This window comes from Strongylocentrotus purpuratus, unplaced genomic scaffold (assembly GCF_000002235.5).
Source record: "Strongylocentrotus purpuratus isolate Spur 01 unplaced genomic scaffold, Spur_5.0 spur5_scaffold_17, whole genome shotgun sequence".
Lineage (NCBI taxonomy): Eukaryota > Metazoa > Echinodermata > Echinoidea > Camarodonta > Strongylocentrotidae > Strongylocentrotus > Strongylocentrotus purpuratus.
The window spans coordinates 4,397,092-4,412,561 of record NW_022145602.1 but is presented as its reverse complement, the minus strand read 5'-3'; the positions used below and the strand labels follow the sequence as shown (position 1 = coordinate 4,412,561).

The 15,470-nt window shown below is 40.0% G+C and overlaps 2 protein-coding genes across 2 annotated transcripts; one reads left to right on the top strand and one right to left on the bottom strand.

Moving 5' to 3' along the window:
* Positions 1–1,899: 1,899 nt before the first annotated feature.
* LOC115925159 lies at positions 1,900–4,692 on the bottom strand. The gene is made up of 2 exons (XM_030988485.1): positions 2,944–4,692; positions 1,900–2,657 (listed from the first exon to the last, which is right to left on the bottom strand). Exons 1-2 carry the CDS (start codon positions 4,549–4,551, stop codon positions 2,013–2,015), a joined length of 2,253 nt encoding a protein of 750 aa, XP_030844345.1. The 5' UTR covers positions 4,552–4,692; the 3' UTR covers positions 1,900–2,012.
* A 5,478-nt stretch (positions 4,693–10,170) lies between these two features.
* LOC100889385 (octopamine receptor beta-2R-like) lies at positions 10,171–11,337 on the top strand. The gene has a single exon (XM_003726400.2). It carries the CDS (start codon positions 10,171–10,173, stop codon positions 11,335–11,337), a length of 1,167 nt encoding a protein of 388 aa, XP_003726448.2.
* The last annotated feature ends 4,133 nt before the right edge of the window (positions 11,338–15,470 follow it).

Below are 15,470 nucleotides of genomic sequence, written 5' to 3'. Positions count from 1 at the left end.
TTACGTGATGATCTCAGAACGTGACAGAATACCCATATCGTGATTAACTATTGCCTTCTCTTCATATTAATAGCCAAATATCTTTCCTCTCTAATTATCTATCTATCCATTTATCTATCCATCTATCTTATATCCATTTATACAACTTTGTCTAATTATTGATGTATGTATGTAGGCCTATCTATCAATTCGTTATATCTTTTTCTATCTATATAATTCATTTTATTTCATTTCAACACGGAGACACTGTCTTGCTTTAACCAATGACTTCGTCTGCAAGATTGTGCAGACGAATATTGATCTATCCCCCTTCTTCAAAGTAAAGGGAGAGGGGAGAGAAGAAAGGGAGAGAAAAGAGGTAGAGACAGAGAGAGAGAGAGTCATAGAAGAGAGAGAGGGGAGAGTGAGAGAGACGAGAGAGAGAGAGAGAGTCAGATAGAAAGAGAGATAGAGACAAGCAGACAGGGTGTATATGAATGTGTGTGTGTGTGTGTGTGTGTGTGTGTGCGTGCGTGAGAGAGGGAGAGAGAGAGAGAGAGAGGGGGGGGGTATCAAAGGGAGAAAAGCGTTCAAGAGGAAACTTTGCACTTTGTAATGTTGTGTCGTATTACACAATAGATAGGTAGACAATCTAAACAAACATCAAAGGCAAACTATTACGATTAGATGCAAAATTCTTTAATATAAAAATTAACTGCAGGCACCGTCATATTGCATAGAGGCTCGATTCCTTATAAGGCTGTCGTTTGAATCTGGAGAGAAACGCCACGTCCTTATCAACTTTTAGTTTCTCTTTCAAAACATTGTGATATACCATCCAAGATAAACAAATAAAAACGATCGTGACTTACTCATCATATTCTAATTTGACAGCTAGACAGGATACATTACAATTTTGAAGTACTAGCTGACGTCACAATCATATATATTGTGTGGCCTCTAAGCAATATGACATCACTCGGGCAATAACTTGTCGGTTCATATATTTTGTTATATTGAACACTAATTTGTGCATACGATGTTTGTACAATATTTACATCATTTCGAAAGAGAGTATTTTTTGGCAAACTTAATGGAATTCGAAATACTCTTTTTAGAGACGAAAATATTTAAAATTAATTTTGTGTAGTCCTACATTCATATTTTTCTTTACATGTATTTATAGCAATTATGATGATATCTTTATAGGGAAGGATAACCCAAATACATGAATATAAAAGACCTCAATATTCCATTTAAAAAAATGTCACAACATTACTGTTCAAATGGTACAGTGGAATTGTATCCTTAATGTTTTCGACTTTGGCTCTGAATTTACGTCCTAATATTTACAGGAAAATAGTTAACTATGACTTTGTAGATGAAAGTAAAAGATAGCAATTATATTGTGTTGAATAAATTTTATGACGTTTTATATACAATAACCGATGAATGTGACATCAAATGAAGACTTTTCATCGTAATTTCCGCGTTGTAGAGATCATCAATCCAATTAATTTCAGATCATATATACATCATAACTATATTTATACATTATTTAAGTCCTTGTAATTGTGAAAATAAACAATTTGGTTAATAAATAAAAATCACAACTCCCCCCATACCCTTCAGCAGGCCTTTATTACTGATAATGATGGAGTTTCCAACCTGTAGACCAAGTATAGTTATAAGGAAAAGGCTAAGTATTTGTTATACATAAACATGATAAAATTCATATCTTATTGAATTCTTCCGATTTGCCTTCACGTGAATGTTGTTTATAACTTTTTTCTTTTCCTTGGGGGAGGGGGGTATCATATGTTCAGTAAATATTAAAGCCCTACTGCACTACTACTTGCGCTCTCTATATAGCAAACAATGCTAAATCGGTGACCATTGGTCCCCCATTGTCCCCCTTTTCTTATGTTAATTGAGAGCTGATTTGATGAGATAACCACCTGTCAGTGGCCGTGCAGGCATGTAGGGAGGTCTGATTCCTCCTAGCCAAACTAGTGCAGAGGAGCTTTAAAGTTTTAGTTGATGCTTGCAAGTAATAACTCCAATTCGACAAACTGTATTCGTGCATTATTCATGTCACACACGCTGAGAAGGCTGTCAGAAACGAATGTGATTCCGTGTGGAAAGAGAAACTCCCCATCTCCACTCCCTTGTCTCCCGAAACTACCCACCACATTCAGCTCCTCATCGACGACCACTAGCCGATGCCCGATCTGGTCAGCGACCACGGCACCGCGTCCATTCGGCAGCCAGGCGACGCCCGTCGGCCTGATCTCGATGCTTGTCGCTGTACACGGTCGGCCATGTTGCGACGTAGCAGACGACGCTACGAGTTTGACGCGAAGCGGCGGATGCGCGTTATCAACGCGCGCGAGAATAAGCGCGCCAGCGCCGTAGTCACTGACCAGTATCCGGACACCAGCTTGATCAACTGACGCGTAATATGGACAGACCATAAGGTGTTCGTTTGCGTTGCTGAGAGCGATCGCTTTGGCTTTTGGTTTGCTGTCATTTTTGTCGTGGAGATCCAACATCTGTACACAATGGTTGCCTTGGTCGCAGATGAAGATACGGTGACCTTGTGACGTCACACCGCGGGGGTCAGTATGGACCGGAAGTTCTAAGGTATGTGCTCGTCTGCCCTCGTCAAACAGAATTACCTGAACGACACAAAAATAATATAACAGGATTATTAACACAGCCATGTACAACATAGAAATGAAAATATGTTTTGATGCGTGAGAAGACTGAGAGTACCAATTTAACCTCAAATCCTTAATCCATTCGAATTAAATATACTGTTGGCTAAAAACCTTCGGAGATTGTTTCCCTAAGAACTGTAGGTCAATTGCTTTTGATAAAACTCTATACTTATTTGCCATCTGAACATTGGGAAAGCTTATGAAGATGGACTTGAAAAGAATACATGAAAGAGCTATGGTATACCTGCTTCTGTTGTGAATCCGATACGACGATGCATCCTCCATCTGTCTGTGCGACATCGAACACACCTTGGGCTTTCACCGAGTCACCGTCATCCTCCCACACCAATGTCACACCGGCCACAACTCCGTCCAGACCAACCTCCACGATCCTACCACGACCGCAGTCCGCTACGGCGACCACGCCTTTGTTATCCGCACCGTTACCAAGGCAGCAGACTCCGGAAGGTCGCTCAACTTTCGCATCATCCTGCATCAGTGTTTGGTACTTGACTCTGTTGGGATGAGGTACTACTTTGCCTTGCCGGTTGAGTGAAATATTTGGTAAGCTCCTCTTGGTCGTACGATCTCGCTTTTTAAGTAAAAGTTTGTCAGACGACTTGACCTGGCGACAGCCTGGATGATCACCAACAGTCTGCTCTGTTGAAGAATCATTTTCGTCGGGCGGGCCTGGTTGACGCCGCTGACCACTTTGCGGTCGTTGACTAGCTGATGCTGCAGTTGGTGGTGGTGGTGGGATGTTTGGAAGAAAGCGACCTGTGTGAAGGTCCTGGATCTCGTCGCCATCTGCTGCCGAGCGAACTTCCCGAGGAGTCACCGGTAACCTCGAGGAGCGATGAGGATTTGGTGAGAGGCTTTGTGTTCTATGAGGCTGCACTGGAACGCGGAGAGACATCGGTCTTCCCCTTTGTGGCGGGCTGGAAGACGACGGTGTGGAGTCATCAAGCGACCAGGATGGAGAGGATGTTGGTGTTCCTACCCGGGACTTGAGAAGCTTAGCTGTCTCACGCAGTGTCGCAAGTTTCTCCACAGCGTCCTTGATGGAACCCTCGACTTCGGAATCGGTGACAACCTCAAGCTCATCCAACTCCGTAGTTGCATTCTCGGTGCTCATTTTTCTCGCCTTCCGCTGGATGTCATCGACCTCGGCCAAAAACGAGTTGATCATAATATCAGAAGTCCTTCCATTCCCCCTGTCACGAACTTTGTCCTGGTGACGCCTCCTACACTCTTTCAGTTGTGCCCTTTCTTTCTCCATCGCCTTCTTCTTAATCTCTATCAAAGCCTTGTTGGCCTTCGTGTTTTGCTTCAAGGACCTGATGATTTTCTTTTTTCTCTTGTCCAATGCGTCGACGATTTCTTCGAAATGTGTCTCGATCAGCTGAACTTTCTTTTCAAGACCTTTCTTGAGCATGAGCAGGACTCTCTCGAAGTGCTTTGAGAGCGGCTTGTAGACAGCGTCGTCGAGATGATAAAGCTTCATCAGCTGGGTCTTGATGATGTCGTGCTTCTCGCTCGAAATCGATGACGACGCCGATGATGATGAGCCCGTCGTCGGGGACGACAGCCATGACTCACTGGATGTCTCGCCTTGATCAGGGTTGGGGGACACGCTTCGAATCTGACAGGTGACGCAAAACACAGAAGTATCACTGCTTTTCACCAAGTCGAGGCAGCTGTGGCAGACACCGTGCCGACATCGAGGTAGTGTATGTGTTACAGCCGAAGATGACTGCAGACAGACAGAGCAACGTGGCCCGTCACGTCGTCTATCCGGTTCGCCATGATCTATCACCTCGATTGTCAGTAGAGAACTGAAATCGTCCACCATTCTTTTGGTTTGTTGTCAGTCGTATACTGCTAGCGTCTCGGTCTTGGACGTAATCGCTGGATGAGACCAAACAACAGAGTGACTGACAGAGAAGAGTGAGTCAGAATGTGTCTCACTCAAAGTGACAATCGTTTTAGTGAATCCTCGGTCTCAATGTTTGTTTCCTTTTGTTTATTTTGTTGTTATGGGCGAATAGACAAGCGCCCAAAGTTCGTCGTTTACTGATATGCTCGTGCTTCTGAATGTAGCTGAGGTGAGAATCAGTGGCGCAGGGAGGGTCCAGACACTGAGGGGGCACCGGCAGCATGAAGGGAGGGGGAGGGGGGTTGGGGGGCTACCTCGGTAAATGAAAATTTGGTGAGAGGGATCGTATCATACTCTTTTCATGTTCTCTTTCTCCTCTCCCTCCCCTCCCCCCCCCCCCCCCAGGGGGATATGTCGGGCCATTCCCCTGTGTATAGCTACGTCACTGATTGAGGCAATAGGCCTACCTGTTTGGTACGAAACGATTTACTTCTCATAGAGGGGGTAATGTTCAACCTTCAAAGGACAACACGGTCTTTACATTGCAACACAAATACAATAAATTATTATCAGTGGCTTCGCCTGGCGGGGACCGGAGCTGAGGAGGGTTGCGATGGTAGTGTAATATCCCCTTTAAAATGTCATTTTGTTTAGAGTCTGGCCCTCAAATCGCAAAAATTAATGACTTTTTACATCTTTGTTTGATATTACATATCATAAATGTTCACAAGTTTATTCCAACAAATCCCTACAAGTTTGGTTTGACAACCGACACCACCCCCCCCCCCCCCCCCCCCCCCACGCTCCGACCATTCAAAATGGTGTTGTGACGTCCCTGGTTATATTGCGTCACAAAGTACTACTGTAATTGTGCGGGGAACCCCCTTGCGTTTGCTTCATTGGCACGTGTAGCTGCACGTATAAGGACACTAAAGGGGCCCCAAGGAAACATTGCTGAATTGGGCTTTCCTCCGAGTATTATCTATGTACATGTATTAATTTTTCATTTTGTAGGCCTATATTTTTCTTTTTGGTTAATATTTTTTATATGATTTCGGAAATAAAGAAAACAGCAACAACAAATGTATCTCATGGAGAAAAGAAAATTATATAAATGGAATAAACAGGGTAGCAGTAGTCGCTTTATACAAAGCGAATTTACTTTTCATTTCAGACGATAATAAATGTAATATGATAACAGAAATGAGCATTGAAATATATTTGACATTGTTTTTTAGTCATTGTAATGCAAAATTATTTGATTCAGGAAATGAAAAAAACGAACCTACTTGAAAGCAATGTTTGTTAGGTGTAGGTTCGCTCAACAATAAACTTTATACATATAACTTAATTTTGAAAACAATTAAGGAATAAAAAAAAATGGCAGATACTAAAAACAAACAATTAACGAGACAAAAACATTTCAGAAACGGTAGCAGGATGACAATATGAGGATGAATGGATGATACATAAACAAAGATAAGAATGAGAGAGTGACGAACAGAAAAAGGGGAAACAGCAGAAAGAGAAGAAGAAGACAGAGAGAGGGTGTAGAGGGTGGGAGAGAGACAGAGACAGAGAGACAGAGGGAGAGCGAGAGAGAGAGAGAGGGAGAGCGAGAAAGAAATGGTGGCCATAGAGGAATCATTTTTAATTGGTATTATTGACGATGTGAACAGAATGACCAGGTTATTCATGCTTCACAAGCGTGAGATATTTGCTTTATATTATCGGGTCCAATGTGTGATTTTCTCCCCCGGGGCTCTGTCAAATCGATCCGATAAGTTGATATCAATCTTAGTTCAAGATCCTGCAAACATGACAAATATCAAGAAAGAGGCGTTTGTTAGTTTTGTGATTGATTAGAGGGCCTCCAACATTGTGGTAGTCAACAAGAATCAGAATCACCGCTGGTTGTGTATCAGGGTTTTAAAACTTGATACGCTTATGCATTGAAACCTGCAATAGTGAGCACTAATTTTTTGTTGGTCCTCAAAAATTTGAAAAATCGCACCCCCCCCCCCCCCCCTCTTGAGCGCCAGGGGAGGAGGCCCATCTCCAAAAAAAAAGGTAGAATTAGCGTATTTTTACACGTTTTTCCCCCATGCCCCCCCCCCTGGATCCGCCACTGAAGGAACCTGTCTACAAAGACCACTTTTTGTGTTTCCCTTGTATCGCTAGGTTTGACTGTATTTTGATTAGCAATACTCCAGCGGCCATCAACGCGTACACCATAAAAATGTAATCCCAATGAACGGAAGGAAGAAATTATTTGAATGCTTGAGCGCCTTTTCATGGTAGTTCGGCTAAACCCGGGGTAATAATTATGATTGCAAGGCCCCTCAGGGACCACAGTATTAATACTAATGAGGGCTATGAGGCTGCCCTATGTAAACAAGACATCATTATTATCATTGTTATTATCATTATTAATACTCTTTTTTCTAAGATCAGTCCCACGTCCACATTTTGAAGTTGAGCATAGATCCCCATAAGGCGTTTAAAAAAAAGATGTTGTATTGCCTTTTGCGACCGCCCCCAAAATCTTGAAAAAAAAAGCTGAAAAAAAACTGTTTAATGAATACAAAAATATGTATTAAAAGCATTTAAAACGGAGAAATATCAGCCCAAAGAGGGAGAACAAAATGGTTTTGGCACCTAAAGGGCAATACAACATTTTGTTAAAAGGCCTTTTTTGATGCCCCTCCCCTCCCCTCCCCGCACTTGGATACGCCGATGTATCAATGCCACACGAATGCATCGTAGTCATCAACAGGATTACGCTGTTGATATGGACACATCTAATTATGCGGCGCTGGTAATGCTGGGTAATAATAATGACAGGGCCATTAGCATTGATACTGGTGTGGCTACCTTAATTGTGTAAATAAGATAGATAACAGAGGCGAGAGGTGTATATAGAGGGGATGAATAGATCAGTTCTCGGTAAGCACATGTCCTAAATTACTCCGAATATCCAAAGATCTTCAAAACATGAAGAGGTCCCACTTTGTACATTTTGAAATAGATAGATAGATATGGATATATACTTTATTGTCTTCTTCCTGAAAAGAAGAAAATTTCCTTCCAGGTGATCTACATAAAATTACACAACTTATTCAAAATTTATAATATATAAATACAATCACATCAAAATATAAAATGCATAAAAAGTATGAATAAATAAATAATACATATAATACAAATGACAAAGAACATAAGGATAAAGGGAAGAAGACAAAAAGGAAGAAATAGAGAAGAAAAATAGGAAGAGGGGATTAAAGGAGAATGTAGTCCCGGGGTAAGTAACTAAAAAATCCTACAACGATATAGAGGTGCTACATAAATAGCCTTTAATTGTTTCCTCCTGTATAAATACTTCCACCTGTGTATCCTTGAGTGCACTGCTTGTGCAGAAATGAATAATGATTACATACATTTCATGAGCACGTATCCAGTATTTTGTCTCCGAGTATTCGGTCTGCATTGACCTTTATCTGCTCATGCTCAGAATGCAACTTTGAACTGGCTTAATGCCTTATAAAAAGGGAAAATCCCGTCCCTGTCGATCCCCTCCCTCGAATTCCGCCCTCGAATTCCACCCAAAATACCATGTTTGACAGTTTTGTACTCTTGGAATGGTTAGCTTCCCAGATTAGGTTTTTGTTCATGCATATTTCATGAGGATTCATTGTCTTAATGTCATCGAGTCTTGATAAACGATATTGGAATAGCCTATTTTTTGTTGCGGCGCCCCAGGGATGCTTAACGTTTGTCCAGTAATGGCGCTTTTACACCCACGCAGGTTATCTCCTCCCTCACGATGATGCTCTGAGGTAAAACATAAGGGATCTTTTCTTAAAGAGAAGGTTGAGTTCTGGGAAGAGGTGAAAAATTTTGTGAGCGTTACTTATTCTTATTATGCAAGTGTGGAAGAACATCAGATAAGACATGTTCCCTGAAAAGCATGGCTCTTCAAATGTCTTCATATTATAAATATGCATGTAACATCGTAAAAATCGGGGGGCCGGCTTTTTACGCCACGTGTTCGTGTAGTCCCATATACATCTTTCTGTGTACAGTGTTTGTAACTTTACCAAGACTTGGCCAAATTTCTTATCATTTTGATGATTCCAGAACCTTGTAATACACACAAATTCTTATATGTTAGATGAACAACCTTTTCTGGTCGGTTCCACACCGTTTCTTTTACAATGCAATCGCATGACCAGAACTCAACTTCATCTTTAATTATTATTTTATAATTTGAGTGCCTGATCTATAGAAATTCTTTAAAATCATTTTATCCTTTAGCTCCTTATATTGTATATTTCTAGCTTAAAAGGAATGCCCATGACCAGGGCTGTTGCTAGAAAAAGATTTAAGGGGGGGGGGTTAAAGACCCCATCACACTCCCCCCCCCCCTACACTGAGGCGTCATGACGATGACTGAGTACTATCCATACGGCCGTAGGGGTGAATCCACGTAATTGTGTTGTCAGTATTAATTAGGGATATTCTCACTAGCAGTAGAAATCCACGCTTAAAGAGTATTCAACCACGATTTGGAGTGATTTCCTCAATAAAGACTTATCAACTATCAAATTATATTCTTTCCCTCTTCTTCTTCATTCTTTCTTCTTCTCCTTCTCTTTCTCCTTCTTCTTTTCCTCCTCCATCTCCTTCTTCTCTGTCTTCTTCTCCTCCTCCTTCTCACCTCCTTCTCACCTTCTTTTCCTTCTTCTTCCCCTCCTTCTCCTTTTTATATTTGTGCTTGTGAAAGATTCTTGAAACATGTGCCTCCAACCAATACCCCCCTTATTGCGCCTACCATCGAAGTCATAAAAACTTCCAATAACATCTTAACTGAGTAGGTTTAGTCCTTTTTAATGTTAAAAGTCATTTTCAATATTCATAATAATTGTTCCGTCTTCTTTAATGCATCTCACTCACATCCATACATCCTATTAGAGGTATTTGTGAATATCATTTATATCACTCATGCGCTCATAATCACTCAATTCATAGCGTTCAACCTACATTCTAATGGCTTTTCATAATATTTCGATGCGATAATGGACTCCTCCTGAGACACCTTTGTTTAGAGGTATCATCATCCCCATTAAAATTGTACACAATACTTAAATGACAGGTCCCCGCGCGGAATTTATAAGTAAATTGTAAAATGATCGCACAGAGTACTTTAGTAAATGCATGTATGCAGCGAGGTTTCTAATAGAAAAGACGGATTTGTTAAAGTGAATTATGGATCTACCACTCCGAGGTTTTGTTCACCTTTTGAAAATTAAAAGCTTTACTGTAGAGTCTCTATCGAACTGATACCTCCCCCGCTGTAGACTATAGCTGATTTATTATATTTCTTACGCGCTGAATTGAATCCTCTCTCAACGAAACTTCGAAGGAACTACAATCGTGTGAATAGGAATCGATGGATTAAGTTTCTCATAATTTGTTAACAATGATTGTCCAATGGCGCTTTCGAACTGGTACTCAAAAACCTCAGTTAGTGAACGAAGAGAAAATGTTGCATTTGTGATATTTCGAGCCTGAAACGGGTACTGCAGCGTTCGAAAGATGGCTATCAACCGCGAAGTGTTTATCGCATTCTATGCCATTCTGATATGTCTCGGTGTACCAGGCAACGTCATGATATTAGCAGGATACTCAAGGAAGAAAGTTAAGAACGGCACTGATATTTTCATCATGGGTCTCGCAGAAGTCGATTTGTTCTCATCCCTCTTTATCATAGCCAAGTTTCGTCCTTGGGCGAGTAGCAACAGTTTCTGCCAGTTTCAATTCTTCTTCACCGTATGGATAGCCGTTGCCCAAATGGCGGTGACTCTCGCGATAAGTGTCGACCGGTTCTTCGCAGTTTGTCGGCCGATCCACCGACGACCGCGCGTCAAAACTGCTATAGCCATCATGGTACTCTGCCTGCTCGGTACCTTGCTGCTGTCTGGCCCATCCTTAGCTGCGGCGCGGTATGACCCGGTCATCAAGGATTGCCTGTACAGCCCGGAATTGAAATGGTTTACAACCTACGATCGATATGTTGTCCAGAGCTTTATGGTGCTCGTGCCTTGCCTTTTGACCGCGGTGTATACACGTATCGTCTTTGCGTTGCGTCGGCAGACGAAGATCCGAGCAGCTCTAACCGTCAGCGAACCCTCGAGAACAGTTGCGGAAGGCAACGCGGCTCTACCCGGTGTCTCCGGTAGTGGTCCCGGTCGAAGTGCGTCAGGTTCTGCTGATACCAACGAAAGGAACTCATCAGACAGGGAACATGTCTTAAGAAAGTTCTTGTCTCTCTCTAACGCCAAGCCTAATGATACCCTAGAAGAAGTTCATCCTGCAAATAAACCTGTAAATACCGCCACCCAGTCACTACCTCAGCGCAGCAACGTCACTGCAGTGCAACCGGGCGCTGCTACCGCTACCGCTCCGGTAGATACAACCGCTGCTGGGCGGCAAGGGGAGAATCGTCTGACGCTGATGCTTGGCTGGGTGACCGCGTTTTACGTCGTCAGTTGGTTACCGGCGATCATAGGACGTTACCTCCCGGTTGAAATACGTCGTGATTTCATGAGCCGATCGGATTTACACCACACTGTATACGCCATATTTTTTCGTCTGTACGAAATCAACTCGGCCATTAACATTTTCATCTACTGGCCACTCAACAGGCGCTTTCGACAGAATTGTAAAGAGATTTTCATTCAAATCAAGAATTGTACATCATGATGAAAGTAGCATATCACATAATCACATTCAACAGTGCTTTAAATAAATTTGTATTCACATTAAAAATTATTCTTCATAATGAAACCTAAAACATATTATTATAATTTAGAAGAAGTTTTTTACACCCTCACAGCTTTGTGAGTAGAATTGCCCTTTAAAATGCCTTATGTGTCTCATCTCATGTACATCTCATGTGTTTCCTATCTGTACGGGAGAAAGCATTAGTGTCTTGCCTTCGTAGAACTCTAATATCACAAATGTTAATAGAATTATTTTTAACTGTGAACCGAGGTTCTTGCCCTTTTTTGTAAATATTATGTTATATAATTCTGTATCTTTTATTTCAGTGTTAAATACCAAAGCTTTGTATTTAATCACAGTACATACTTCAGCCTAGATGTAGAAAAGCTTGTAGCTTAAAGGTAAAGACCAGTAATGGTCATGCGATTGCATTGTGAAAGAAACGTTGTGGAATCGATCAGAAAAGGTTGATCATCTAGCATCTAGCATCTGCAAGGTTCTGGAATCATCAAAATGATAAGAAATGTGGCCCATTCTTCGTAAAGTTACAAGCACTATACACAGAAAGATGTATATGGGACTACCCTAACTCTCTCACACGACCATGAGAGAAATAAATTTACCAAATATATGAATTAGAAGGCGGTTTCCCGGCAAATTTTTTATCATCATGTATTAGTCAAAACATATTCTTTCACATGATTGGTAATGAGAGCTTCCATTTCATTTTTTGAAATTAGGGCGTTACCAATACTGGTCTTTACCTTTAAATATGTATTCAATAGTTATTCATATTTATAATTTATTCATTACAGTCTCATTCATTGCTGTGATACCTTTGTGTGTTAGTGGTACCAGACACGATAAGCATTAAATGCTATTTTCTGGTCCCATTTATCCTTTCAATGTTAAACATTCACTTTTAATTTTTATATTGATGTACTTTTTGTTTTGGATAATAAACTTCAAACTCAACTCAAACTAAAAAATTAAAATCACTCTCAAATCCACTCCCATCCCTATAGGCCTAACCATGATAAACATGATCGTATAACCCTTCGGGAAAATGATTCAAAGTTGGTCACACTACTAAATTGTAGATTCTATAGAAATAGCTAACTTCGAATCATCGGGTCACCGCGTCCGGTCGGGTGGTCGTGTAACATGCACTTTTGTGAAACGATAGCGGAAAATGACGCGACATTTCGTAGATTTGCCGTATGGTTTTCATTAATTGTCAGGTTAATTGGACTAGACCATTTGTAGATGAGAGTGTTTTATTTCACAAACACTACCCCGACATTTTGTAGATGAGAGTGTTTTATTTTATAAACATTACCCGACATTTTGTGAATAAAGGGGCAAAAGGTCGGGTAACGCGACCATCCGACCTGACGCGATGACCCGATGGTACGAAGTAAGCCATATAAATCATTTTCGCATTACGTAATACGACTTTATGTTCGCACATTTCAGTAGGTGCTAAACAATAAATTGAAGAAAATCCATAATTCTGGGCCCCGGCTTTATCAAGGAGTCGTTTTTGGTCCAAATTAATCGCAATTCCTCCTATCAATCGCAAGTTTAAAGTCCCCCATCTCTTATATGAACATACGACGGAGGTCCCTGATGTTCTTTGTACACGAATACATGATTAAATAGTGATTATCGTGATCTTGAGTAATACTGATATATTTTTTTTCATACATCATGCTAAATCATGAATATGATAATAAGTCATCTCTGTCTTAATTATTAAGTAAAAACTTCCCAAATTGCTTCATTTAAAAAAAGTTTAAGTGTTTCTTATTGAATCCATGGAATAATTGTATTTACTCATAAGCTGTCACATGGATTATCATACTTGTAAATATTCATAATTATGCATTTTCTTTCTTTCTTTTCCTTTCAAATGTTATAAATGATATTTAACTTAAGCATGGAGCTAGTATTTGACATGGCCCTCTTTTGGCTCCTCCACTAATCAACCTTTTTCTCGCTTTTTGTATATTGTCTAAAGTGGAAGGCCACACTGATATCAAGTTGGTTTTAAAAGAAGCAGAGAAATTATATACACAAATAAGTGAAAGTTGAGCAAGATTCGATTAAAAAATAAGAAAGTTATGAATATTTGAATCTGTAAACAATCAAGCATCTTTTCGAAACATGTTTTTCAATTCATGTAAATGTAAATACAAGCTGACGTAATATTATATTTATAGCTCAACATCGTTCTAAGTAAAGTAACTATTATCTGTTCTTTTTGGTTAAATGTACTCATTAATAAATGGGAAAATTACTTTTCACAATATTTGTGCCGCGCAAAGCTATTTGGCATAGTTCTATATAATTGCAAATACATACGTGTGATCACCACTAGGATTACAAATGAGAATGTTAACTTGTTCTCATTAAAAGTGTGTTAATGAAAGAATGATGAAAGAATGTGGGAGTGTCGTGGTCGAGTGGTTTAAGGCGCTTGACTGGAGATGCGAAGGTCGAGGGTTCGAATCCCGACACGGCACTAATATCCTTTGGCAAGATACTAACCTGCACTTGCTACTCTCCACCCAGGTGTCAAATGGGTACCCGGTAGGATGCGGCCGTCATTGTTGGTCAAACAGCTTGTGAGAGTCAAGTAACCCCCGGCTGGAATGCTCCCCAGGGAGTGGAGATTGTGCACATAGTGTGTGCAGGCAAGCACTGAATCCAATGACCGGGGTAATAGTATATTTGTAAAGCGCTTAGAGACATTTGTATTAAGCGCTATATTAAAATTAAATATTATTATTAAATATTATTATTATGATATCATAATAAATGTGGTCATGGTTGCGTTAATTGCATGTTTGTAATCGGAATTGTTATTTTTTTTAAGGGGGGGGGGGGAGGGAGGGGTCATGTTTATAATTTAAGTTCAAAATCAAAATGTTTACTTCAGAAAGAGAGTGCACTGAACTCAAATCAGATCACCCCACTGAATGAGGCACATTAGACAATGCTTGTAACAAGGATTACGTGTCATTTTTCGAAAGGTTCATTTATCTCCAAAAATGAAGGGAGAAAAAACAAACATCCTGTGTTATTTCGGAGTTTAATACGAATCTTCAACCTTCCTCATTTTCGGAATTAAAAACTTTCAGGATAATTAACCCTATTTCATTTTCCGAATTATCAGACTTCGGACAAACAAAATTTTGGAAGAACAAAGTTGTGGGGTTATTAATCTTAGGACTTAGGAGTAATGCGATTCATTTCCGGGCTTGAGAAATCTATTTCATTATCGGAAATATGGATCCCCTGATGCGAAAATTTTGAGTTTTTGAATTATGAACCATCGGAAAATATTATGAACCTATAAAAACGAGTGCCCCCGTAATTACATATTTTCAATCATGCAAGAGCACTCATCTCCTAGTAGTATTGTCCTTGATGATCTTGTGTCGGAAGCTTTTATCAAATTGCTCGTAAATATGAATTAATTAATTTCCAAGCAGAAATATACGAGTAACTACCATATTGTGTTTTTATTCCAATGGATCTCACTTCAACAGCTGAATGTTATCCGTCCAATCTCACATATTAAGAGCAACAGTAATGTGATGATAATGATAAAAGCCTTTTCAAAAGTGTTACAAAAATTAAACGAAAAGCATTTCAACTTGTTTTCAATTTAGTTAATACTATACTATATGCCGCAGCTTAAAGCAAATCGACGCCTCGTTTGTAACGAGCTATATTTTGTGTATTTACACTTGAATAGAAAATATCTGGCAATATGTTCAAAATAGATCATGTGTACTTGTTGTTGTTGTTGCTCTTGTTGTTGCTACTCTGTCTTTAAAGTTTTACATTGTTCCATATTTTGTTCTAAATGATTGTATTTTTTGTTAGCTTCGGATTAGTCCTTCATAAGCTTTTGGCCTTTGATAGTCCCTCTACATTATACTCAATTGTCATGTTATGTATTGGTCTTTACTGCATTTCTAATGTAATATTTCGATTTTTGTTGTTTCTGCATTGTTTTACACATTTCACTGTTTTCATGAGTCTGTTGGAAATAAATGAATTTAAATGAATTGAACTTATTTGAATACTTTTTACCCTTTACA

What these genes read in the sequence shown, in the direction of transcription:
- LOC115925159 (XM_030988485.1), bottom strand. Translation starts at nt 4,551, where the DNA reads ATGGTGGACGATTTCAGTTCTCTACTGACAATCGAGGTGATAGATCAT. An exon ending in CGGATTCACAACAGAAGCAG is followed by an intron (nt 2,658 to 2,943) that starts GTATACCATAGC and finishes TGTGTCGTTCAG; the next exon opens with GTAATTCTGTTTGACGAGGG.
- LOC100889385 (XM_003726400.2), top strand. Translation starts at nt 10,171, where the DNA reads ATGGCTATCAACCGCGAAGTGTTTATCGCATTCTATGCCATTCTGATA.